Source organism: Miniopterus natalensis, chromosome 2 (assembly GCF_054644295.1).
Source record: "Miniopterus natalensis isolate mMinNat1 chromosome 2, mMinNat1.hap1, whole genome shotgun sequence".
NCBI classification, from domain to species: Eukaryota; Metazoa; Chordata; class Mammalia; order Chiroptera; family Miniopteridae; genus Miniopterus; species Miniopterus natalensis.
The window spans coordinates 160138617-160166261 of record NC_142082.1 but is presented as its reverse complement, the minus strand read 5'-3'; the positions used below and the strand labels follow the sequence as shown (position 1 = coordinate 160166261).

The following is a 27645-nucleotide window of genomic DNA, read 5'->3' as shown; positions in this document are numbered from 1 at the left end:
CTAGGTAATAGGGTGCCTGGGAAATATGTCTTTAGTTCAGGCACCCATGTATCCAACAAAAAAATCAGGGACTATCCAATAGGGGAGAAGAGATGTTAGAGGTAAACAATTGATTTCTGCCACACATGGCTCCAGATCTCTGTAACTAACACACTTAACAGAGCTGAGAGAGGGAGAGAGGAGAGTGGATTGAGCTTCAGGTGCAATTTTACCAATTTCAAGAAATCCTTCCAGAGGTAATGTTAATTAACGACATAAAGCAGGTACTACTTTCTCCAGGAAGTCTTCCCTAGCAACCTCTCCTCATAGTCGCAAAATTGGTCTTTGTTTTTACAAGCTTTTTTCTTCTATCTTGCTCAGTATCTATCTTATCATTTATTACTGATAGAGTATTTATCTGTTTATCTCTTCCCTGCTACCTCCCTCCCCCAACTTGACTGAAACGCCTTAATGGCCAAAACTTGAATTTGTATTTTTTTATATTTCCAGTATCCCTACATTAGATTCATAAAAAGGTTCTACTGCTTAAATTGGATGAATACACTTCAGATAGATGGTCTCCCATCAAATATAATAAAGGTAGTTACCACAGAGTAAGTAATAGTATAGAGAGAATTTCTACAGCTATCAAAATACAGGGTATCCCCCAAAAATGTATACACACTTTAACAGCTGATTCTATTATATTTTGAAAATAAAATATACTTTAATAAACACTGGCTTTTATAATTATTCAAAGTGTGTATACATTTTTGGGGGATACCCTGTATTTAGCACCAATTTTTTTGCTTATAAACAAGAATTCTTTTATTTTCAGCAAGGTTTAAAATATCATCTAATTTTCTGAGCATGTTAAATATTGCTGACAAATTTATAATTAATTGTACTTAGTCAATGATGAGTATTAAGACAATTATAAAATTTAAAAAATCATCCTTTTATCAAGATTGCCCCCTCAAAAAACTTTCTTAAAAGGACTCTAGTAAAAAACATAAATAACTAATTCTATCTCCTCTATACAAATGGTAATGTTGAGCTCAGAAGGACACAATTGGAAATAGAACGACACACATGACTCCAAACGAATGTTGTTTCCTAGGTTTATATCCTCACACAATTCCCCTGGGGCAGACCTTCAGTGGGCAACAAGGCTTTCACCAAACTGAGTTCCACAGCTCAGTGTCTCCTTCCCTCTGTTACCCATGCACCACCTGTAAAAAGAAATGTAAGCTATGCTTTATTCTTGTTAGCCCTTTTCATTTGAAACCCATTTCCCCCCCAGTTCATCCAGCTCTAGTATTTTATTTTCTAAGTAATACATATTATTTTTATTTGTATTCAAAAGAAGTTTCCATTGACCCCTTTAATAAATTAAATATAGTGCTGAGCCTTTTCTGCCCTTCAGTATCTCATTCGATATAGTTACAGGTAGATACTCTAAAGAAAGCAGCTATTGCACATACTGCTATGTTGCTCTTGGGTCCAAGCCATTTTTTCTTTTCTATATAGAATAGTCTATAAAAAGCTAAAGAGAAGGTTAAATCTAAGAAAGGATAGAAACATGACTCACTGGTAAGTTGTAGCAATACAAAGAGAAGAATATGGAGTGCTTTATAAAATATAGGGCACTATGTAAACGTAAGTACTATTATTCATTCATGTAAATAATATTTATTAAATGCTAAGTGATGTAGATAAAATATTTTCATATAGGGAGCCTAGGGAGGAGAAAGAGATGCAGGCTATAGTAACAATTTGGTAGAGAAGATATGGTATCATTGTGGAAGGAGTAACTAAGTTGGCCCAAAGGAATCAGGGATGGTTTCTGATAGAAGTGACTCTGAACTAAGAGTTTAAACATAAACATAAGTATTCTAGGCAGAAAGAGTAGCATGCACAGAGACTTAAAAGAGCACGGCTTGTCAGAGAACAGTAGGCTATTCCATATGGCTAACATGTGGGAGGGCAGGGCTGAGATCAAAAAAGGCCTCGAATGCCAGGCAACAGGCTTTGGATTTTATGAGAGGATTTTGTGCAAGAAAGAAACATAATTAGATTAGTATTTTTAAAAAAGATCCTTCTGATAGCAGTGATGAATGCTCATATTAGGATATGGGAAAAGAGAACTAATTTCGTGATATATTTAATGGACAATTAATATAATTTATTAACCAACTAGCTGTGGGAGGATAATTCCAAAGTTTCTGATGTGGACATTTGTTTGGATGCTGTTACCATTCACTAAGAGGGGAATATGGGAGGTGATACATATATTTGAAGGAAAAGTGACTTGTTTTGGACTGTTGAGTTTGACTTGTTTAAGAAACATTCAGAAGGAATATTCCAGAAGGAACATGTCTAGAAGGAAACTTGATATATGGTCTAGAACTAAGGAGAGAGGTCTAGGCTAAAATGTAGATTCAACCATTACAGTTAATCCTTGAACAATGCAAGGGGTTAGGGGCTCCAATCACCACAGCCCCTTCCCATGCAGTAGAAAACCCATGTATAATTTAAGTTGGCCCTCCGCATACTGGGATTCCCAACCACTGATCAAAAATACCATTTTCGATTTACAGTTAGCTGAATCCGTGAATGTGAAACCCAGGGATATCAGGGCCAACTGTATATTTATTGATTAAAAAAAAGTGCATCTGCACAGTCAAACCTTGTTGGTCAAGGGTCAACTATATTATCATATGGAGTTGTGGTTAGTGTGTATAAGAATCACACGTTAGTGTATATGAGAATCACCATAGTGCTTGTTAAATGCCAATTCCTTAGTCTAATCCCCAGAGGTTCTGGTTAAATAGGTCTGGGGAAAGGCCCAGGAATCAATATTTAAATAAGCTTTAAACAAGCTTCCAAGTGGCCTTATTGCAGATGGTCTATAGCAAGAGCAGCAGAACTCCAAGGAAGTGGTGTTATGATACCCAAAAGTGCACGTTTCAAGGAGTTGAAGTGGTGACACGTGAATACAGTCAGGGGGTTAAGAAAGTCTGAAATTGAAAGCATCTGCTGGACTTGGCGGCCTACTGGGGGCCACTGGTAACTCGGAAAAGCAAGTGCAGTGAGGTGGTGAGAGCAGCACCGGCTGCAGTAGGTATGAGAGGGATTAGGGTAGGAGGAGAAAGCAATGAATGAAGGAAGGAAGGAAATACCTTGTAGACAGAATTTGAAATCTAATAGCCAAAGGACCAGGTTGAAGTCCTAAATCTGCCACTTAATGGCTATATTACACATCTTCACACAGCCCATTTTCTTGTTTTTAATGTTAATAATGTCTGTTACAGAGCTCTTTGTACAAGTTAAGTACGATATTGCATGTGAAAGAATGATGTAAATTACTCTTCCAAACTTTTCTATTAACAAACTAAGTAGCAGATAATCCTAAACAGTTCTATCCAGCAGGCATCTTACTTGTGTCTGTCCAACCCCAATTTCAGTACTTGGAGTGCTCACCCCATAAAAGCAGAGGTCTGTAGAGGGAAAAAGAATCCTATGTAATATCTTAAATAGGCCAGAGCTATTAATTTACAGGTGAGGATCCAGAGGTTTGAATGCGGAATGGAGGTTAAGTTATTTGTTCAGAGTCATACAGCTAATTAATGACAAAGCCAGATTTAAAATTTGGTCAGACTCCTGACTGAATGCCCCCCACCCTTTATCCGGCCGCCTACCCCTACACTATACTTCCTTTCTTAATTCTCAGTCATTTGAATTTTGGTCTTTTAAGCAAAGAGAGAGATGCAGATGATTGGAGCTTTGCTGATTGGGGTAAGGGAAGAGGTATTTAATTTGAACAAGTCTGGGGTTCAGATGTAAGCTCCTTGAAGACATCTGTGAACTATCTCCTTCCCTCTTATTCTCCAGCCTCAAGAGAGGTGCCCACTTAGTTTAGAACCCCAGCTGTAGTAGAGGGACCAGCCAGTGGCAGAGTAACTAGTGTTGCTACATATTTCTTTCAGTGATCCCCATTCATAATTGAAGAGCTCTCCAAGACATCAATATTAAAAGACTAGTTTGAGACAGGCCTCGAGTGGTTCACAGGACAAGCTTGAAAAACACTGTTATGGAAGGTTTATTTCTATGACAAGGACAGAGATGCTACTTCCCACACTATGCTTAAATATTTACTTCTCCATTTCCCTTTCTAAGCTACCCAAAGCAGGCCAAATCTTTTAACCCCTATTACTCAGAAGAATGTATGGCATGTGGTATATGGTTGTTGAATGAATGAGTAAAATAATTTTATTCATAGCTCTCTGATCAGTTTATTCTTTTTTAAAAATTAATTTTAGAGAGGAGGGAGGAAGGGGGGGAAGAGAGAGAGAGGGGGAAATATCAATAGGTTGCCTCCCGTGTGTTCCCGACAGGGGGTCGAACCTGCAACTTAGGCATGTGCCCTGACCGGGAACCGAACCCACGACCTTCTGGTGCACGGGACAGCACTCCAACCAACTGAGCCACACTGACCAGGGCTGATCAGTTTATTCTTTAACAGAAAAAAAGTCCCTAATAAATTGACTCTCACATATTATTTTTGTTCCCTGTCCTCAATCTCTAACCCTTCTGCCTAGACATACACTAAGCTAATTGGATCCTCTGCCCTTCCTTATGACTTTTCATGGTACGTAATACTCTACAGTTGACTAGTTAAAGGACCTTTTTATGATATTCTTTATTTTGTGAATTGATAATGTAACAAAATATATAAGGTAACACAAATATATAGGGTGCCCCCCAAAAATATATACACACACGTTGAATAATTATAAAGGCAGTGTTTATTAAAATACATTTCATTTTCTTTTCTTTTTTAAAGCTATTGATTTTTTTTTAAATGTCTTTATTGATTTCAGAGAGAGGAAGGGAGAGGCAGAGTGACAGAAATATCAATGATGAGAGAGCCATGGATTGGCTGCCTCTTGCATGGCCCCTACTGGGGATTGAGCTCGAAATCCAGGCATGTGACCTGACTTGGAATTGAACCTTGATCTCCTGGATCATAGGTCAATGCTCAACTGCTGAGCTATACCAGCTGGGCTACATTTCATTTTCAAAATTGGGCTATCAGCTGTTGAAGTGTGTATGCATTTTTTGGGGAAACCTTGTATCTGGAAAGACAACATAATCAAAGTCACAACATTTAGCTGGTAGATTTTAACAAGCATTAATGTTTATGAGTAAGAGATTTTTTTGAAAGAAAGGGTAATTTGTTTCTCTCAAGAGTCTCTTTTTCCACTTTGTAGAGCTCATGCTTTTTTCATTCCTTTTAAAAGGGGGGAAATTGACTTGTTTTCTTAGATGTCACCCAGTTCTGTTTCCTTTTTCATATTTTAAGAAACTTTCCTTTGAGTTTTTCTTGTTACCATGTGTATTTATCTGTAATATTTGAACTGGAAGCTTTTTAGAACAGCGTTGCTCTCTATAGAGGAATAGAGTGATGTTTATTTTTAGTGCTCAGTACTTTTTAAACCTCTTTTTTTTTTCTCCAAAGACGCTGCAATAGCCATAGGATAATACACCTCAAAAAGGCAGATTATGATATCAGAAACTGAAGAGTCTCATAGGATGGAAACATGAAAAAAAGTGCAATAAAACAGCAAGGGTTAGATATGAGTTTAGGTCTGAGTCAGTTGTTGAAGAGGTATGGGGTGATAAAAATGGGATGTGTTATTTAGAAATAACTCTACTGGGAGGTTGAGGCATGAGAAGAAAATGAAACTCAATAACCATTCAAGTACTGACTCAAGGTTGAGGAGAATTCAGTGATGGGGAAGACACGATCCCTAGCCTCCTGCAATGAAGGAGACACACATACATATACACATAACTGGAGAGTAAAGCAGACAAGGATAAGGTAATAAGGTTACAGAAAAAGGGCATTTAGAAAAATTTTAAGAAAAATACAGCTTTATTCATTAAGGGTGAAAATTATCCAGAATGCCTGACATTCTAATGCATGAAGGTACTTTTATTAGTTCCTGGAAGCCACAAGGAGTATAATTTCCCCAAGCCTGAAGCATGCCTCATTTTGTATGTTAAGTCCCCAAGTTTTTTATCTACTGCTTTTCCTAAACTTTGGGACATATTATAGAATTGTACTGAAGCTTTTAGATTACCATTTAAGCACTGCAAATTCAGTTTCTTAAGTTACATGTTTTTATTAAGTGAATCTCTATCACTTTTTGAAATATCCCTTTCACTAATGAATCTTAAAAATGCCAAGATGCGCAGCTAAAAGGAATCCCCATACAACATGTGGCCAACTTAAAGACTTCTCAGCAACACACGATCAAAAAGTCAAACATTATAGCTGGAATAAGAGGTACAAGATTTCTAAAGTGATTATGATAGTTAAAAGATTTGCTTTAGATTTTTAAAATTTGTAATGACAGTACAGTATAAAGTCAGTAGGCCTTGATTTTCTTGCTATGCTCTATCCAGTGACCACTGATGGTAATGTGGAACATTTACTGCTAGTTATTCATTGCTTTTTTTTTTTAAAAGGAATCACACACACACACACACACACACACACACGCACACACCAACTGGGCAGGAGATAAGATGTCAAGAAGTAATAAGTAGTGAAATGAAAGAGGGGAATGCCAAGGAACCAAAAAGAGAAAGTATTAAAGTGACGTTATTTTTTTCTCCCTGTGTATGCAGATAGACAGGAAAATTATAGCAGTAATTGCAGACTCCTTTTCACCAAAGACACAATGGCCTTGGGGAATTAGAGTAAGAGTGAAAAAGTCCATAAAACTGCATTCTCATCCCTGCACCACCTGACTTGCTGGATATATGGCTTTGGCCAAGGTCATTTACCCTTTCTGTGCCTTAGTTTCCTTCAATATTAAAAAAGATTATCTGCCTCTTTGAGCTACTGGGAAGATGAATGAGATAATGCTTTGGGGGCACCCCAAACTAGTGAGAAAAAAGGTGCTCTAAGAATACCAAGTACAGTAGTACTATTATAATTGAACTGTGGATCCTGTTGGAATGAGCCATCCTGCTGCAAAAATGCATAAGCAATTCCAAGAGTGGCTGAGGACCAGACACAATAGGAAGAGGCAAGTATTCTTAAGTGGTGTTAAGGGAGAAGATCTCTTTTGCGGTAGCGAAATCTGCCCTTCTCTTGCTCAAAGAACAAAAGGAGGCCGGGGAGTAGGGTGGGGGGTGGGGAGTGTGAAACAAGATTTTGAAAATAAGTATAGCGATGTGGTTATACAAATAGACTTGAAATACTAGAGCCAGTTTGAATTCAGGCTTGCCACTTACTACTATGACCTTGGGCAAGCTGGTGTTTCTATAAACCTCATTTTTCCCATTCGGAAAATGGGGATTATAAAAGCATCTATAGGGTGGTGTGGATTTAAAATGTACACCCTTTCAAGGACTCGGTGAAGTTAGCTATTATTGTAATTTATGGGAGAGAAAGGAAAGTAGAAATCCGGATTGACAATAAGCGAACCTTTTCTTAAAATATAAGGGAAAAAAAGCAAAATTTTATTTTATAAAACATTGTATGATTTGAGGGGCGTAGGAAGAGGAAAATGTGTTTTGTCAACTCTGCATCCACTTGCATTTCACCGGTCTGGGAACTAGTCAAACCTTTGATATCAGGCGCACAAAACACAAACGCGAACAGGCGTCAGCGTGCTTTAATAAAAACAGGTTTCTATTTTAAAGATATATGTATATAGTAAAAATCTCTTGGATACCCAGGAGATCTTCTAAAACAAAGCTCCTATGCCGTGCTTTTGTCGGTTTAAAGCAGAGTCTCCGGGCGCGCGGGGACTACGCTCGCCCGCCGGCGCCCGGGGCGGGGAGCCTCGGGGCAAAGCCCTGGGGGCGGGAGCGGCGGTGGTTGTTTTTTTTTTCCAAATCGATCCCGGAACCTTCGCCCGGGAGAGGGGCGCGGGAGCGCGGGCGGGGCGCGAGGGCGGGGTCTGGTGGCGGGCGCGGCGCCGCCGGCCCATCCCCCGAGCGCGGCGCGGCGCGGCGCGGCGCGGCGCGGCGCGGCGGCGGCCGCCGGGGATGCGGAGGGGCGGCGACGCGGGCCGGACCCAGCCGGGGCGGCGGGGCGGGCGCCGCCCGAGGGGGTAGGGCGCGCGCGGGGCCGCGCGGGGCCGCGCCGGGCCGGGGAGGCGCGCTCGAGCCGCGCTCGCTCCGCGCTCCCTCCGCTCGCTCGCTCGCTCCCTCCTCCCGCGGCGGCAGCAGGAGAAGGCGGCGGCGCTGGCGGCTGGGGATCAGACATGGCGGCGGATCTGAACCTGGAGTGGGTCTGCTCCCTGCCCCGGTCCTGGACCTACGGGATCACCAGGGGCGGCCGAGTCTTCTTCATCAAGTAAAGAGCCGGGGGCGGCGCGGGGGCCCGGAGGGTGCGGGAGGCTGGCGAGGGGGGGGCGAGCCCGGGCTGTGCCGCTTCAGCCGCTCGGCTCCTCCCGCGCCCCCACTCACGTTGGGTCTCTGCCCCTTCTCTCGCCCCTGCAGCGAGGAGGCGAAGAGCACCACCTGGCTGCACCCCGTCACCGGCGAGGCCGTGGTCACCGGACACCGGCGGCAGAGCACAGGTAACGCTGAGCCCGCCCGGGCCCGAGCGGAGTTGGGCTCCGCCGGGAGGAGGCGGCAGAGCCCGGGCCGCCGGCCGCCGGCAACCTGCCCCGAGCCGCCGGCCCCGGGAGGCGGCGAGGTGAGGCGGGGTCCCCGCCGCCGGACTTCTCTCGAGTCTCTGGACGCCTCTTCTCCGCAGCCTTTCATCACCCCTTGGACACTGCGCCCTCTCCCCATCCCAGCCTGGACAATCCCCACGTCCCCAGGGTGGCCGATTCCCCTCTACCTGGAAGCCTGAGTTGTTCCTCCTGCAGCCACTCCTGAGCCCTCCCCTTCCAAATCTCCCCCCTTTCAACCTCCAGGAGTCCTTTCCCTCTCCCCTCCCTGCGGCCCGGGACCCTGCCCCTGGTCCGCGGGGATAGCGCGTTCCCATCCTCTGCCTCCTCCCGGCAGAGCTGCCTCCTGCGGTGTAGCTCCCTCCTCCTCCTAGGTGGGATTAGTGGGTCGGTGGTTGGCCGGGGAGGAAGAGTGGAGTTTGGGGGTGCTGCGATCATCCCTGCCCGAGAACTGCCCAGGAAATGCAGGGCGCTTTCCCTCCTGCCACTGGAGTAGCAGCCGGGCGAGGCTTTTGCAGCCGCAGTTGCCGGCCAGCCGGAATCAAAGTCCCCGGCGGCAGCGCCGAGGTTGCGCTTACCGCCAGGAGGCGGTGGGCGTGCAAAGGGGGTGTCCCATGTGTGGGCATTTGTGTCCTAATTGGAGGGGATCAGCGGGGAAGCGGGTCTCTCCGGTGCCTTTGGTAGCCTGTTTGAATCCTAAAATGTGAGTTGAGCTGGAGAAGGGCTGGTTGTAGCTTCAGCGCTGGTCTGGCTTTCTTTTGTCATTCTTTGTTTACATTCGTGAAACTTGTTTGTCTTTGAAATGTAACATGTGTTCTCTTACTGGCCGGCTTCTAAATCTGGTGGTTGGAGAGGCTTGAGAACAGTTTGGGTCGAAGGTGAGGCTGGCTTCAGAAGTCCTTTAGAGCTGCCTTGCAGGATACTACTTTCTCTCCAACTCTGGGATTCTGTAACTTAAAGTTGCCAGGATATTGAACAAACCTGCTTTTTCTTGTAAATCTGGAGTGCACTAAAGTGACTAATGTCTCTAAATTTGCAAAAAGGTGGAGGAGGAAAGGGAAGTTAGTGTAGCAAACATGAGATTACATTTTTAAGGCATTTCTGACTAATAACACTGTCATGTTTAACTCCCCAAAGCAGTCTTCGACTTAAATATACCTTTCAGTGTTTAGCATACATATTTCAGCTTTGCTGGCCTCTTTGCCTTCTGGATAGTAACAAATTTATTTTAGAAGACTATGTAGTATTTCAGTTACTTAACCTAATTATCTTGTGGAATTGTTTCTTGCTTATTTTAGTTATGTGTATCCCATTTTACCCCCATAGATTTGATAACATTGACACCACAGAAGGATTTTATTCTCTTTTATAATTTCATGTTAATTTTTTAAAAACATGATCATGATTTAAAAAATTTTTTTTTCTGGTTTGGTTTACTTTGCTTTGACTCTGGTTTGGTACACACATCAATGGCTTTTTGTTTCAGAGAGGTACTATGATTAAATCCAAGCCACTAGCCATTTGTAAGTAATATGCAATAAAGTTACCATGGTTCATCTGAATTATTCAGGTTTATTACTTGAAACTTTACATCTCTTAAAATCACATCTGTAGAAACACACATGTGTAAGTATGTGATGTCAGATTTCTTTCCCCTAATTTAGTACTTAGGAAGTTCTTTCTCATCAGTGAAACTTCCTGGATGAATTCATTTATGTAGCTGAAAGGTATGGTCTCAACTAGACACAATATACCTAAGAAGAAGCAGGTGTTACCTTTTATGGACAGGGTTTATTTTTTTTTGGTATGTGTTTTTTGGCCAACCATTCATGGTTATTTTACCTAGGATTAGAAGGCTTCGTTTGGTTTTTGGATGTCAGCATAGTTCCTCTCCATTCTGATCATTAAAGTGTATAATCATATCAGATAATCTCTAATATTATGATACTTTTCTGATGGTTTTCAATTTGCCATTTTCCTAAAAATCATATCTACTGTGAGTTTTATTACCAACCCAACACTTTTTTTTGTTAGAAGTCTACTTAATAAATGAAAATGGCTGATCATGAAAATGAATAATTAAAATGGATTGAAATTTATTTTGTTATCCTATTGAAGTGATACTAATTGTGAAATGTATGTCTTTTAGATTTGCCTACTGGCTGGGAAGAAGCATATACTTTTGAAGGTGCAAGATACTATATAAAGTGAGTTTTTTTTATTATGTATTTTTCCGTGGTAATTCTAATGTCATGATTAATCTTCAGTTGAATAGTTGTGTGTCTAGATAGGATTATGATTTTTTAAGGTTTATCATATAATACGGACCTTTTATCCTTCATGTGGTGTTGGAATTTTGAGAGAAAAGATGACACTCTTAGTTTTTTAATGTTATTTGCCTGGACATTCATTGATTTGGAAATGAAATCATTTATGACCACAATTAGATTTTTGGTCTTTCTGATTCCTGGGTGGTGATATGGCATTATAATATTTTTGTCTTTAGCATGCTATCTTTTTTTCCTTTTTATGTGAGTTCTGTTCATGTGTTTTTTATTCAGAGCAGTTATTAAGTAACAAAACTGATGGAAAGCTACGTTACGGTTTGATGAACAATGACAGGGCTGAAAGTGAAAATGAGTAAATACTGAATATTTCACAAACATCCCTTGAGCATTGTTTGTAATTTATCTAAGTTTTTATGAATTGTGTCTAAATGTGTTACTGATGTTCGTGATTGAATACAAGGCTTTCAGTGGAGCATGCAGAGGAGAGATGACCAGTCAGTCCTGACCTTTGAACTTACTCTATGAAATACTGAATTAATTTTTATTCACAGTTAACTTGGTAGTACTTGAAGACAAATACAATGCTTGAGGTCAAATGAAGTAGGAAAAATTTTTACCCCCCAAGGGAAAATAAAGGTGGTTTTATCTTTATTTTCAATTAGAAGCTAGTTTACTTAAGAGCTTGTTTTTGTTTGATTTAAAATTTTTGGCTTAATTTTAAGGAATGGAAGCTTGAAAGAGAATACAAGGTTTGGCTGAGATGTCAGTAGTTTATTAATAATAACAGACAACCAGCTAAAGTTACCTTTATTTCATCAGGCCCTGTAAGGTATTTTGCTAAATGACATTTCTAAGTTTATGCCATGCTTCCATTAAATTATAATTACTTGTATGGCCTTAACATTTCTTTAGAATGATATTTATATGAAATGTCAAGGGATATTTATAGGTATTAGGAATGCTTGCTTTTGGATATAGAAATAGAGAAAGCAGAAGTGTGGTACTTCTACGTATTTTTCAGTTACATCTTGTATTTGGAGATTGTGGTATACATTATTAGATGGCCTAAAAATGAAAGGTATGAGTAAAGTGCAGCATCATCAAGTATTTTTTCTAGTGGTTATTTTCATCTTAATTTAAGGTGAGTGTTTATTGGCCTGAAAGGGGATGCTTCTTTTTTTGGATGTAGTGTTGATGTTTCTGAAGGTGGAGTTCATTTATTCTTACCCAGTGTCATCTTAACTACATAAGCCTCATTGGTCTTACAAGTACAGGAATAACACAGCCATCTTCAGTAATGTTTTAATTTCTGTGATTGTGTACATTCTTAGGCGAATGTTTATTTGAGAGTGCAAAATGTTATTCTGTATGTCTTAATTTAGAACCTAAGCTGTTGGAGAGACCGAGTTTTCTTTTGTTTTACTAGCCATTTTGATCAGACTTTCTTTTATGTTGACTTAAACAATAAGAATCTTATTCAAGTGGCACACCTAAGTAAGTTTCTAAGGAAAACGAGGACAATATTAAGTCAGCTGTAACTTTACTTTAACTCTGAGGACATTTTTAAATAGCGGTTTTTAGTCACGTGGTATTAAGAGACAGCCAGTAATTGTGTCTAAAAGTAACAATAAATAACTTAGATTATGAAAGTAATTTTTATTTATTTATTTATTTATTTAATTTATTTTTTAAACATATTTTTATTGATTTCAGAGAGAGGAAAGGAGGGGGAGAGAGAGAGAGAGAGAAACGCCAATGATGAGAGAGTCTTTGATCAGCCTCCTAGCCCGCAACCCGGGCATGTGCCCTGATGGTGAATAGAACCCCAATCTCCTGGATCCTAGGTCGATGCTCAGCCAGTGAGCCACATTTGGCCGGGCGAAAGTAATTTGTTTTAAAATTGAACATATTATAAAAACATATCACTCAGTAAACTTATTTTACTTAAAATATATGCTTTGTTGAATGGTAGATCCTACTGTTTCTCCTTTCTGGGTTATATCAGAGGATGATTTTCTTTTAAGATTAGTTGTATTCCTCATCTAGGCTGTAATTTCTTAGAAACTTTTTACTTACTTGTGTTGTTACGAGCAATTAGGGATGCTTTATCATTCAAACAGGGTCGCACTACTTTTATCTTACCGTTTATAGTTTACAAAGCGCTTCCACTTATATTACCACGTCTGAATCTCATTTTAATCATGAAAGTAGTAGGAAGAATTACTGTGTTCATTGTCACAGGACATAATAAAACAACAGAAACATGCCTTGGGAACTTACAGTCCACAAAGAAGGGAGATTGAGAAACAGCAGGAGCATTTCGAATGTTCTGAGTAGAAGAAAGGATAGAAATCTGAAGCAGGAAAGTGATTAATATTGGTGAATGTATTTCTCTTTGTTGGTTCTTACATGAAGAAAGGTTATGGACCAGATTATAAGAAAAAGAGGTGATACAGTGAGCGGAGTGGATTTTGTTCACGTGGGCAGAGGGATGATAGGCCAGAAACAGACACGTCAGCCTTGTGCTTATTCCTAATCCTGTGTGCAAGACGGGAGACCTAAAGGACTCGAGGAACAATGAACTCAAAATTACTTCTCTCTTGAACATGTGTTGGTTATTGCTCACAGTGGCAGATTGCCAAAAAGAACTGTCTTTGGATAATATTTTGGTATTGACAATTGAATCAATGTGGGCAGTAAGGCATCTAACTAGGGAAGAGTCGGTAAAGATGGACAGTGGTCTTAAACCTCTTAAACACTTGGGAGCTCAGTCTTCACATGTTTTTTCTTTTTTTTTTAATCCCCTTTCCACCGTCTCCTACCTCCCCCTACCCATCTCAGTCTTCACATCTTTAATTAGGCTGGCTGAAAAAGGCATCTTCTAAATTCTACCCCAGTTTTAAATTTGAATTTTACACTATTCTGGGAATTTACAGTAATCTACAAAATCATGAACTCACAGCAGCAAGAAGAGATGATGTGGGCAACAGGGAAAGCTACTTAGCTTTGCTGTTCTGCTTAGCTATTTTAGTCTCTCTCTTTAAGCTTTTACAGATAACCACAGATAAGTATGAAGTATGCAGTGGCAGAGTTGTGTGTGCTTTCTTTCTTTCTGTTGCTGCAGTTTGTCCTTTGTTACCTTCCCTGCAGAGCTGCATGAAACAGTTAACAGTGTAACTGTTAACAAAGGACCTGATTAGAGTAAGAGTTGTACAGATATAATTTGGATAATCATTTTACATTATATACTTTTTGAAATTGGTTTTTGATAAAAGTTGACACTTAGGTAACAGAATATGTAATATAGAGAATGTATTTTACTCTAAATCCATTTGGCCAAAAAAAATGTTAATATTTGAAAATTATTTATCTTAAATATAAATATTTAATATTTTAATTTTTTCTGAGAAAAGTAGAGTTTTTCTGTGTACCTTAAGCTAGCCAGCCTCTCAATTATTTTATTACGTGTGTGTGTGTGTGTAAATACATGTGTGCAGTTTGAATTTGATTATTGAGTTTCTATTATTGCTTTTAAGACTTAATTCATGCTACACATCTTTAGGAATAGTTGTCTGAGTTTTATAATTTATAAAGTGTAGCTTGAAGTATTCAAATACCTTAGCCCATAAAGTACAGAACATTATATATTTAAAAGTTATAAAGCTTTCTGCTTACTCCTTGAGAATATCACTTAATGATGCTGTAATGACAGGTCATGGTAACTTAAAATGGATGTGTCATTGACTATTCCTTTGTGCTTCAAAGCTTTGAGATGGTTAACTTAAAGTGCCCAGTAAATCTTAAAACAGTGTCCTCTGAATAGTGAGAAACTTTGTTCTGATTATTTAAAGGTCATTGTTTTATGTGGCAGGATGGGAGATGAAAAAAAGTCACTGTAGGATAATAAAATAGTATGTAAACTTTGAGGTTATATTTTCATATTGCTTTTTCCTTGACTTAATTTTTTTTTAAGTTCTGAAGATTGAACTTCTTCTTAGATATGCAAATAGAGAAGTGTTTGATTTTGACTAATGAAATTGTATTTCAATATCTGTGGTAGCTAGATCTAATGTGTGCTGAGAATTTCAAACTAAGCTGCAGTGAGGGGAATTCTGACATGAAGTAGCCATTCATTTAAGGTTGTAAGTGAGAAAAAAAAGTGTGTCTTCATAGATTATTGCAATACAAAATATAGTGAAGATGGGGAACATAAAAAAATTGCCACAAGAATGTTAGAATATATTACTATGTATTTCTTATTTTAAATTGTTTGGTATGCCTTAGCACTGTAATATTATAATTGGTTTTTGATTACTAAAGCAATAACTGTATACTGCTCAGAACCATTCATAGACAGTGTATTTCTTTTTCATTTTCATAACAGAGTTTGGACTGTAATATGTAATTCTTACAAACGTAAAGCACTTTATACTAATTCAGTAGGCACAACACAACTATGAACAACCTTCAAGGAGTTTGTAGTAGAAAGACATGTATTAAAAGAGGAGTGGGAAACATGGACTTATTTAGTGCTAGGCATTTCAGCATAATGTTAAACTAATTTAACCTTCACAATATCCTTTTGTAATGTTCCTTTTTTTTTTCCAGATGATGAAACTGAAACTTAAAGAGGTTAAAGACCTATTGTAGATCATAAACCTTCAATACTAGTCACTAGCATTCAAATTAAGGGCTCTGGGCTAAAACCCTTCTATACCTAAAAATACAGGGCATTATTAGCAGGTGCTACAATATATATCCCTCCATAAGTTGGTTGCTTGAGACTAGAGGTATTCTTTAATAGAAACGAATGCAGTAGTTAGGATAGCAGACCAGCTTACAAGTAAAAGCTTATTTAACTTTCAAAAAACCTATTGACTAGTATTATATATTGACAGGGTCTTGGAACTTGGTCATTCCTTTTCATCCACTCAGGAGTGCCTAGTAAATGCCAGGCACTATTCTAGGGGCTCAGGAATTAATGGGGAACCACACTACAGGGACCTTGCCTTCTTGGAGCCTACAGTCTAGTAGGAGAAAAACATTAAAACAAAAAATGGAAAAAAAACATGATTTTAAAATGGCATCTTCAAAGAGGGAAAGAATAGTGTTCTGTGACAGATTAGGAAAGTTTACCATAAATAACAGTGTTCCGTTGATAAAATGCATTTAGAGTTTCAAGGCTGGGATACCAGGACTTCCAACCGCAGTGAATTTTATTGTGGAATCCCATTGTCTGACTTTTTAGTCTCAGGACCACTGCTCAAGACCAGACCTTCCTGGTGTCCTCTCCTTGGAGTTCCCATGGATAGCAATGCCTAGCACCCAGTCCCCCTCTGAGTAAGCTGTGTCTGTGATGCTGATACGATGCTGGCTCCTAGTCTTTGAAGGAATTAATTGCGTCTCCACAACCCAATGGTTGCATTTTGAGAACTCTTTCTGGATTCAAATGATTTTTTCCCCCTAACTTGGATAGACCCCTTGTGTATTTTCTTCTTCTTCTCAAAGCTGGTATATGTTTAGGAAGAGGGAAGAAATGAGTAGAAAAAAGATGAAATCAGTTGGAAGAGTCAGAGTTGGAGGCCCTGGAGACTAGCTGGATGTCAACATCCCTGTCTACCCACCTCCGTCTGTCCTGTGAAAGACAGAATTCATTAGCATTTGTTGTTGACCAATGCTCTTCTACTGTGACCTTTTCATATTTCTATATCAGATATGTGTAAGTTGGTGTTAATGCTAAGAAGTTACATGTATATGTGTGTATAAGTAAGCTGGAGCAATAGTGTGAAAAAAATGATACTAGTTGTCTGTCAGATGGAGTCATCAGATATCAGGAGGAAGAGGCAAACTAGCTGGGCTGTCCTGGACAGGCGTGAAGGAAGGAGGAAGGGGTTGCTAGGCCTGGGGGTATGGGTGGAATTCACATGGGTTGATATAAATGAATGGTGGGATAAATTCATAGGGGTGGGGATGTGTATAATGTGTGTGACAAGTGTGTGATGAAGATTGATAACGACCCTGCTGGTAAATGATGTCACCATAGAAAATGCTAGGATGATGGGAGGTAAAACAAGGAATACTATTTGGAGTTACGTTATGTCTGATCTTTGACTGTCAGGCTGAGCTTTTTATTCTGTAGGCAAGCCATTGCAGATGTCCTTTGGTGTAGCATTAATAGTATGAAAGGAAGGTTTTCAGGGAGATTTTAATCTAGGCAGCATGAGTGAGAAAGACAAGCCTGGAATCAAGGAGATCAATTCTGGGTCTGTTGCTGTAATCTAGGGAGGTAGTTGCTTGAACCAAGTAGCAGCGGGAATGGAAAGGAAGGAGGCCATTCATCAAAGATATTAAAAAGGAGTTGACAGGCCTTAGAAATCTTGCTGAGCTCAAGGAGGTTGACAGAGAAAGAGAGGTCAAAAGTCACTCAAAGCCTTTGAATCCTGAGTGGCTACAGGAATGATTGTTGTACCCTTGACCAGAATAAGGGAATAGGTGGTGAGGGAGAACTCTAAATGGAGGTGTTAATGATGGTTTGGTTTTTGAGCTGTTGGGCATTGCATTGTAGGTTGCTAAAATCTGGCCTTTCCATAGGACTCCCAGCATTACTTTCTATTCCTCCCTTATGAACAAGAAATACAACCCCCTCCCACCATAAAATCCTATCTCAGCTACCTAATTGACTCTCTGTATATATAGAGCCAGATGGGGAATGCCATATTCATCCATCCAATATTTATTCAAATACTGTGTGCCAAGTGATTGAGGCTTTGTCAGTGAAATAGACATGGACCGTAACTCTTAAGGAGCTTATAGTTAAATTAGAGAGACAATAATAAAGTAACCACAAATATATCATTGTAGACTATGATAAGTGCTGTGAAATATATATCATGCTTTGACCAGATATATTAAGAGGATGTGGCTCAATATGGGGGTTACTGGAAGAGGCCTTTCTCACAAACAGAGATGAGCCTGCCTCTGAAAGTTGAGCTGTGAAATCCCCAGAGTGGGTCAGAACAGAGCAGTGCAAAGTCACCTGAAAGATGAAGAATAATTAGCATCTGAGGCTTGAGATTAAACCATAACCTATGTTGCCATATCTAAAGAAAGACTTGGGATGGGATTGATATGATATGGAGATTTAGAAAAAGGAGTAAAACTGCAGCTGAAGTTACTGAAGTTAACTGTCTCCCATCAAGAAGAGAGCAAGGCTTGGCCAACCGATCTCAGTTATTATTTCAGTCCCAGCCGCAAGGTCTTTCAATCAGTCATCCACTGATGCGTTCCTACTTTCATTTCTCTTCACCACATTTTGAACTCATAATTATATGCCTTGGTGATTAGGATACATCACTAACCAAAAAAGACCCCAAAACTCTACCCTTCTGGGGAGTAGGATGCTGAGGGGAGAGAATGTCAGACAAGGAAACAAATAAGTAAATTGTATAGTATCTAAGAACATATAAATGTAAGAAAAAAAGAATAGAGCAGGGTAAGAGAATCAGGACAGGGGTGGGGAGGAAGGAGCATGGAGAAAAGGGAGATGAAATCAACGGAGTAATGAGCTGGACTCTGGGGGCCTCATTGGTTGATGTGATTGCCTGTTACTCGGAGAGATGAGCCATTGCAGGTCTGAGTGGAGAAGACACATTTTCCAGCTTCGCACTTTGAAAGCGTCATTGACGAGATTTTGGAGAGCTAGTGGAGCCCCTCCAGAGCAAGTTTTGTCCTCTGTCAGATTCTCTCCTTAAACTTCTTCATACTTAGTACTTAGAATTATGATTAAATATTTAATGATATAATTACCATATTTCTTTTAAACTGCCAGTGATTATCAGTTACCATTGATTTAATAACAGCTTTTCAGGGGGGAAAGAGAGACATGACCATATTATATTAAATAACCCTCAATTCTTATTTCAGAAACAGTATATTTTAAGGGTATGTGTTAGAATCAAGGCAGCACTTAGTTTAATACCTGTTTGCACACACTTCATGTGGTAGGTAAGCTTCATGAAAAACAGTCTTGTTCACTGCCATATTTTTAGTCCCTTGGCCTAAACTGTTCTCATAGTAGTTCCTCAATAAATATTTCTTGAGTGAATGATTTTTTGTTTTTAAATGTATCTTTATTGATTTCAGACAGAGGAAGGGAGAGGGAGGGAGAGGGGGAGAGAGAGAGAGATAGAAGCATCAATGATGAGAGAGTCATTGATTGACTGCTTCCTGCATGCCCCAGACTGGGGATCGAGCCCGCAACCCAGGCATGTGCACTGACCAGGAATCGAACCTCAACCTCCTTGATCCTAGGTCGATGTCCACCAGCTGAGCCACACCCAGCCAGGCCAGTGAATGAATTTTGATGATGACAGTCAACCTGATTTTATGCTATTCAGAAACTTTATAATTTAGCTCTTTGTGAAATTTAAATACTCTCCTTGTGACATTTATCCAACTCAGTGTGAGTTAGTCAACCAACTGTTGGTCAGGTTTGGTTTATGTGCTTTTTCTTTGAGAGGCAGATAGGATCTGCCCAGAGGCCTCATGGTAGTAGGACCAGATCCGTGACAAAGCCAAGATAGTGCAGAGACCCCTGAGTCCTGTTTGGAGACAGCTGAAACCCAGACCATGCTTTTTCCATTTAGATACTTTCACAGTTCAGGCTGTTATGGTTTCCAGAGAACAAGGGAGGTATTGAAGCCTATACTGTCGTGAAGAGTGTGTGTAAAGTGATGTAGACCAAGTCTACATAGAAATAGAAAATAGGCCTCATGTTGTACAGATGGTAGAATTTCATGAACCACTTGGGGAACTCCTTGGCCACTTGGGAGTAACCTCTGCACTCTTTGGGAATTATTCTCTGAAATGGCCAGTAACTGTAGAAGCACCCAAAAGAAGCCCTCTGGACTTCTCACTGCTCTTTAAGGAAGCTTTTGCCTTACATTTCAGGGAGAGTAGTTGAAGATGTGCAGGATGGTTTAGGCCTGGACCTGGGAGAATGAAGAGGAATTGTTGAAGTCTGAGGAAGAAACAATAAAAACCAATTTTATACTGGCTGTCATGGTCAAGGGAGATTGAGGAAACCAGATAATAGAATCTCACTGGGTTCAAAACTCCACCCTGGTATGGTAGGCCAGGGATTCCCTTTGGTTCTTCCGAAATTATTGGCCACTTCAGAGAATAATTCCCAGTGTCAGTGCTTAAGTCATGTGCTACCAGACTTGCTCACCACATACCTCCCAATGATGTTCTGCATGGGTTTTGTTTTCCCTTTCCCTTCCAAATGACTTAGATTCATTACGCATATTATTTCTTTGGATAGGCATGGTCTTAAAAATAAAAAAGGGAGAATTTACCTCTGAGATAAAAAATGGTTTTAGTCTTCATATTGAATCAATTCCAACAGGGTTTGCTGACTTGGTCGAAGGTGCATATAATACCCATTTTATTAAATATTATAAAGCTGTTCAACCTAAAATTCAAAACTCAGTAAAGTAAGCCAGCATGGCAGAGTCTTGAAAAGAAGTAAGGAGCCCGGCTAGGCGTGGCTTAGCGGTTGAGCATTGACATAGGATCCAGGAGATCCTGGTTCGATTCCCAGTCAGGGCACATGCCTGGGTTGTGGGCTTGGTCCCTGGTCCGAGGCATGCGGGAGGCAGCTGATCGATGACTCCTCTTGACTCTCTCATCGTTGAATTTTTTTATTTTATTTTTTAATATATCTTTATTGATTTCAGAGAGAGGAAAGGAGAAGGAGAGAGAGAGAAACATCAATGATGAGAGAGTCATTGATCGGCTGTGAGCCCGCAAGCTGGGCATGTGCCCTGACCGGGAATCGAACCCTGATCGCCTGGATCCCAGGTCGATGCTCAACCGCTGAGCCACGCCTGGCCAGGCTCTCATCGTTGATGTTTCTCTCCCTCCCTCTCACTCTCCCTTCTTCTCTCTGAAATCAATAAAGATATATTTTTTTTAAAAAAAAAGAAATAAGGAGCTCCTTGCCCAGTTCTTATAGTACAAAGCAGTGATAGAGGGAAAGTAACATGTTAATATCAGTTTTTTTCTCCATTGAAAATCCATCTGTTGTACTGCATTTACTTTTTAAAAAGTTGTTCCATCACAGAATATAGATGCGTTCTAATAATTATGGCCTTTAAAAAAATGTAGTAAAGAAATATCAGAGGATTCTAAATTACACAGTAAGTTTATCAAATAAATAATATGTCTCTGTTTAGTATGTGTGCTTTTTTCTAACCTGTTTTATAATGTTAAGTGTTTTTTTCTGATTATAGAAGTAATGTATTTTTATTATAGAACATTTGGAAAAAACTGAAGAGTATAAAGAAGGAAAAGATAAAAATCACCCACTCCTATTATGCACAGAGAATTTCTATTCATATTTCTGATTATATGCATAATCATATGCATATATTTTTTTAATATTTGGGTCTTATTGCTAATACTGTGTTGAATACTATTTTAATTAAATTTATATGGTGTGTCCTCATATATTAAAGAGATTTTTTTACTAACTGTGATGTTCTGTCTTATGAATATATAATAGATTAATCATTCCTCTATTTTTAGATGGCTATGTTTCCAGCCTTTTGCTGAGAGAAAAATTCTTGCATAACATTCAGATATGCATGTCTGTTTCCTAGACTTGGAATTATTGGGAAAGGATTTGAGCTTTTTAAAAGGTTCATCACTTAACATTTTGCCGAATTGCTCTTCAGAAGATTTGTACAGATTTATGTTCTCTCCTACGGTATATGAGAGTCTATGAAAGTGTGACCATTTCTTCATACCTGCAATAAATTCTCTTGATTGGATGAAATTTAAAGGTAACTGATGGAGAGATTAGGTGGATTGCTATTAGTGATTCAGTTGGTTTGGAATAGCGATTAGTCTTTCAGTTATCTGCTGCTACATAACCAACTGCCCCCAAAACTTAGTGGCTTAAGACAGCATGATTGTTAAATTATGATTTCTAATACCTCACCTTTCCTTGGGTTGACTAAGCTCAGCGAAGTTGTTCTTCTGTTCCATGTGGTATCACTGATGTTACTTGTGCACATGTCTTCCACTGGAACTGGGCCATGGCTGGAATATCCAGTGTCTCTCTCCTTGTAGCCTCTTTATCACCTAGTGAGGTTTAGAGTTTATAATATTGCAGCTGGCTTCTAAGAGGGAACATACCAAGAGGACAAGCCTCAGTGTGCTAGGGCTTATAAAAACCTCTGCTTGCATCATGCTTGCTTATGTCCTATTAGCCAAAGCAGGTCTCGTGACCAAGGCCAAAATGAAAAGTGGGAGAGGACTACACAAGCCTGTAAATACCGGGAGGTGTGGTTTGTTGTAGACCTTTGATGTAGTGGACTACCAGAGATGATAAATGAGTTTCAGTAGCATTGCAACTCTAATTGATTAGCAGTAGCAGTTTGGAGCACTGTATTCAGAAGTCTTGGAGACCAACTTCTGGATCAGTACGAAAGCATATTGTGATAAGCTAGTGATGTTTGTAGGGGCCTATGTGAGGATGTGGACGCATTTACCATCCTTAATTTGACATCTATGAATTTATATCATAAAGCCATAAACCTAAAAAATAAAAGCGATTCATGAGCTTGCGTGTAAGCCCAAGTAGTTAACAAACATTTGAATACTTGACTAAACTGAGTCTTAAGCTTTTGTTCATCCTGGTTTCGTTTCGACGGTTGGTAATACAATTGGTAGTATAAGGTATCAGTAATTGGTGTCTTCTGCTGGATTAGTTTCTGTTGCTAAGTGAAAAAGATGTAGCAGAATTTGTAGATGAGTATCTAAGTACCTGTAGTAGTGATCAAGACAGCACAGCCCAGGGTCGTATGTGTGGATGGATAGTTGGGTGGGTGGGTGGGTGGGTGGGTAGGTAGGTAGAGTTGCTTATATAGATATGTATATTTGAGTGTGTGATTTGTAAGTGCTTGACTGAGTTGTCAACTTGACCTTTGGATTAATTCATGTGGTTTAACTAGTACAGATCTGTGACAGTTTAAGATCAGATACTATAGCCCTCTGCATTCCGAGGAAGATTTATTGGAAAATGTGACTATTGCTCTTGACACAGTTTATGGGGCCTTCTTTTATGCTTCCCCCTCTCCCCCATATTCTGCTCCTCAGGAGGTTATATACATAACAGTTTGGTTCATCCTTCTGATCCCCCATTTTTGCATTTATATACGTATGCATATATGTGTATATATTATTAATTTATTTATTTACAAAAATGAGCTTGTCCTGTATGTACTGTTTGTTGACTCCTTTTCACTTAATAAACATCTTAGGTCTTTCCATATTAGTAGTTAAAAGTAAACACCCTTTTAATAGCTGTAAAATATGCTTTAGTAATTTAATTATACTCTTATTGTTGACCATTTAAGTTTTTATTTTTTTCTCAATTTCTAAAAGTGTTGCAGTGAACATACATATAAACTTTGTGGTCATATGCAGATATTTTTATAAAATAGTTGTTAGATGTGGAATTGCTGAGTTAGGCTGTATACTTATCTCTAGATAAGTATAACTTATCTAGAGTTGCTTAAACTCTTGGAGGAGGTAGAAGACAGTGTGCAAAATAGAAATGAAATTCTTTATGAATTTGGAAAAAATAGATATGTTTCTCAGAAATCGTTCACATTGAGAAACTTCTGCATTTCAGAAAAGAAAGGTAAAAGGACAAGCAAATCAACTACTTAATTTTTTCTTACAAAAAGGAATCCCATGCCCAGCCGGGCGTGGCTCAGTGGTTGAGCGTTGACCTAGGATCCAGGCGATCAGGGTTCGATTCCTGGTCAGGGCACATGCCCGTGTTGCGGGCTGCAGCCAATCGATGACTCTCATCATTGATGTTTCTATCTCTTTCTCTCCCTCTCCCTTCCTCTCTCTGAAATCAATAAAGATATATTTAAAAAAAAAAAAACCCAAAAAGGAATCCCAGGTCTGTTTTGAACATTTATCTGATAATCCAAATTTTTACAATATCATCTGAATGATTTTAAGTCCAACTGCTGTTTATTTCTCAGCAGAGCTGCAAAAGAAACTCTAAATGGAAAACAAGCAGTATTATTGGTAGGAGAAAGAAAATCCTGTGATAGGATTCTAAATCCTTTCCATAAGTAATAGTTCCTGCCTGGCCTTCTATTACAGTCTCATTTCAGAGGACACTGAAATTAAAACATTTCACAATGTTTGGCTTCAATTCCTCAAAAACATTAAAGAAGAAATGTAATAGATTATCCGAGTTTAATAGATATGATTGATGAATCTTGTTATATAACTAACCATCCAAAAAATGCAGTGGCTTAAAATGAGAATTATATTATAGCACACACATCCCTGGGTTGGCTGGGCAATTCCTCTAGTTTCTGTTGGGTTTACTGTTGTCTGAAAACAACTGTGGGCAAGTAGGAGACTTTGCTCATCTTGGCTGGTCTAGAATGGCCTTATCTGGACTTGGCTCTTTTACGTGATCTCTCATCCTCCAATAGGTTTGCCCAGGCTTGCTCTTGTGATGAAAGCAGGTGTTATTTATGCTGGAAAAGCGAATGGACGGAAGTGCTCCGTGTCTCTTGAGGCCTGAGCTGAGAATTTGGACAGCATCACTTCCACTGCTTTCCGTTCGTCAAAATCACTAGGCCAGCTCAGATTCAAGGACTGGGTAAATAGGGAAGAGTTGGAAACTCATATTGTAAAGCTTCTGAAGACAGGGATAAAGAATTAGAAAATTTTTATAATCCATATGACACACGTACCCCCAAAATTATAGAACCCAGCTGCATTGAAGTTCCTCTGTCTCATATATGGGATTACACTTGATCATGGTCACACTGCTGATCATGTGTTCCTTCAATTACATAGAAAGTTAAGTGGACATGTGTGCAAGGTTTATTTTATTTTTTATTGCTTTTGGAGAGAGAAAAACATCGATTTGTTGTTCCACTTATTTATGCATTCGTTGGTTGATTGTTGTATATGTCCTGACTGGTGATTGAACCCCCAGTCTTGCCCCATGGGGACGATGCTCTAACCAACTGAGCTACCTGGCCAGGGCTGAGATTCTTTTCTTTATTAAAACAGTTAGTACCTAAGTCATATAGAGTAGGGTTATTTTTTCCTTTTGATGATGTATTCAGTTGGTTTGGTACTCTCAGTGAGGCCATGTCAGTTTAAGGTTCTGAGTGGGCCCTAGTGTTTCCGTTGTGGGAGGTGAAGAAGACACTGTGTGTTTCTGAGAAGGCTTTCAAGTATAGGCATACCTTATTTTATCGTGCCTCGCTTTATTACACTTCACAAATGTTGTGTTTTTACAAAGTGAAGATAAGACCCTCCACCAGCAAAAAGATTATGACTTGCTTTATAGTGGTGGTCCAGAACCAAACCTGCAATCCCTGAGATGCCTGAATCTTGTCCACACCCAAAATCCATTGGCCGGGCATTTACTGTCATGTTACCAAGCTTTATTTTTGTCGTGGCACTTAACCAGTGGCTCATGTTCTTGTTCATTTACTCTTGTCATTTGTCTAATTCCATTGGGATTTAAGCTTCACAAGAGACCTGTTCACTACTGAATTCTCAGAGCTTAGGGTAGTGTTTTCTTCTTAGGAGATGCTCCATAAATATATCTTGAATATTTGTAATAAAAATTTTGTAATAAGTCAGCAAGGTATTAAAAAGAGTATTATATGCTCTGTCTCTGATCCGTTGTAGACGTTCATTAAATATTTATGGATTCTTTAGGGGAGGGTCAAGGGAATGGGAGCCCAGAGAATAGGAATACTTGGAGCCACAAAAGGTTTTCCAGCTAAATGCAGTGGAAGGCAGACACGAGCCCGAGAGTTTAGGGTATGATAGATTTGTTGCAGTGTTAGACCGTTGGACTTTAGGCTGGGAAAGAGGGAAGTGGAGCAAGAAGAAATGTAATGGGTTGGGATAGGGATTCTCCCAAGAACAGAGAATCCACAGAGGGAGAGTGGGTAAACTTGCATACTGGGGGTTGTATTGATGGAGTGTGGTCACTGAAGTGGTGATTTCAGATGTGCCACGTTATGGGTATGACAGGTCCCGGGATTAAGGGAATGAATGGCTCGGGTGGTTGAAAGACCTTGAAGAGTAGGGAATAAATATCTACTGTTTGAGAGTGTAGCCGGACAGCTTTTGTCCTCGGGGAAGTCTTTAACAGCCAGGATATTGGGGTAATGATTTGAAAAGAGGTTCGGGATATGGGGGCGTTTACTAATGATGGAGCACCGCTTCCATAGGTAGTTTAGTTTACAAGATAGCAGTGGAGTGGAGGCTAGGCAGGACAGACAGAACAAAACATCATGGGGCTAATATTGCTTCAAGGGATGGATTGAGAAGTGGAATGGATACTGTCTGAACTTGGGGCATTGAGAGGCTTGATGGATTTAGGTTCAGTAGAATATTAGAGAAAAGTGACTAATAGACGGAGGCCATGACATTTGAGCAATGGTGTAGTGGTTAGTCCAGGAATTTCTGAGCTCTGCCTAGGAGCTTACATACTGGACAGAGATATAACTCATTTATTGTTTAAGTATTTTTACTGTAGTTCTTTTTCAGAATATTTTAGTATCTTTTTTATTAAAAATGACATTTTCCAAATGTAAACTATTTAAAAATCTGAAACATTAATGAAATATGCAAATGCTAAAGGACAGTGATTTAATTACTTTGTGTAGTGCTATATATATCAAATCTAAAATCCAAGGATCAGGATTTTCAGATTAATATTTTCCAGTTTTTGTAAAGTGTTTTTTTTTTACTTGTTATTAACAAACTAGATATCTTAAATGTAAATATTTAATTTCTCCTTTTTGCTCTTAGTCACTTTGAAAGTTTAAACTGTGTTATGAACCAGAGCAAAGTTTCATAATCTTTAAACCACAAAGTTGCCTAATAGGCAACAAAATAGGAGTGATAGCCGTGGAAGATTTACAAATTCCCAGAACCACCTGGAAATGACTTGACTCTTAAGCTCATAAGTAGGGACTCTCACATGAAGAATAATTAATAATAATTACTTTCTTGCCTTTAACTCTTTGGTCATACTTGTTCCATTGAAAGGAGCAAGGCAGGTTAAAATAATCTGTGTAGTTTAAACTGTAGGGTACAGGTGAGTTTATTTTATGCAATTAGCAATAGTCTAATCTCTGTGGGTGAAATATTTCACTACTGTGTTTATCTGTTCTAAGACATTTTAAAACGTGTTTTGAGCATGTGTTTTATTTCATTATGAAAAACTTAATACATACCAAATGAACATAATATGTCAGAGATAAAGGAAAACAAGATGAATAACTACTACACATGACACTCGGCTTCAGCTCTAGAACGGACTCAGACTTTTGAAGTCCTCCCTTGGCCCTTCTTGATTTCATCCCTCTGCTTCCCCATAGGTAGCCACACCATCCTTTGTTTTGTGTTTATAACATTTTTACAGTTTTCTTTAAATTTTACCACATGTGCCTGAGTCCATATACAATGCATAGTTTAATTTCCCCTGCTTATTTTTTTCAACTTTACAAAAGGGAAGTCACTCTATGGGGTGGAACCGGCCATTAGGGAGAAAAAGGGACATCTGTAATACTTAAAAAAAAATTTTTTTTTTAATTAAAAAAAAG

The 27645-nt window shown here is 39.3% G+C and overlaps 1 protein-coding gene across 2 annotated transcripts in view; it reads left to right on the top strand.

The window, feature by feature from the left end:
• The first annotated feature begins 8171 nt into the window (after positions 1-8171).
• PLEKHA5 (pleckstrin homology domain containing A5) overlaps positions 8172-27645 on the top strand; it is a 198964-nt gene continuing 179490 nt past the window's right edge. For both annotated transcript variants that reach the window (XM_087814772.1, XM_087814773.1), the window contains exons 1-3: positions 8172-8356; positions 8503-8582; positions 10828-10885. In XM_087814772.1, the coding sequence (XP_087670898.1) occupies positions 8265-8356; positions 8503-8582; positions 10828-10885 (230 nt within the window). In that variant the 5' untranslated portion in view covers positions 8172-8264. The remainder of the gene's footprint in view (positions 8357-8502; positions 8583-10827; positions 10886-27645) is intronic.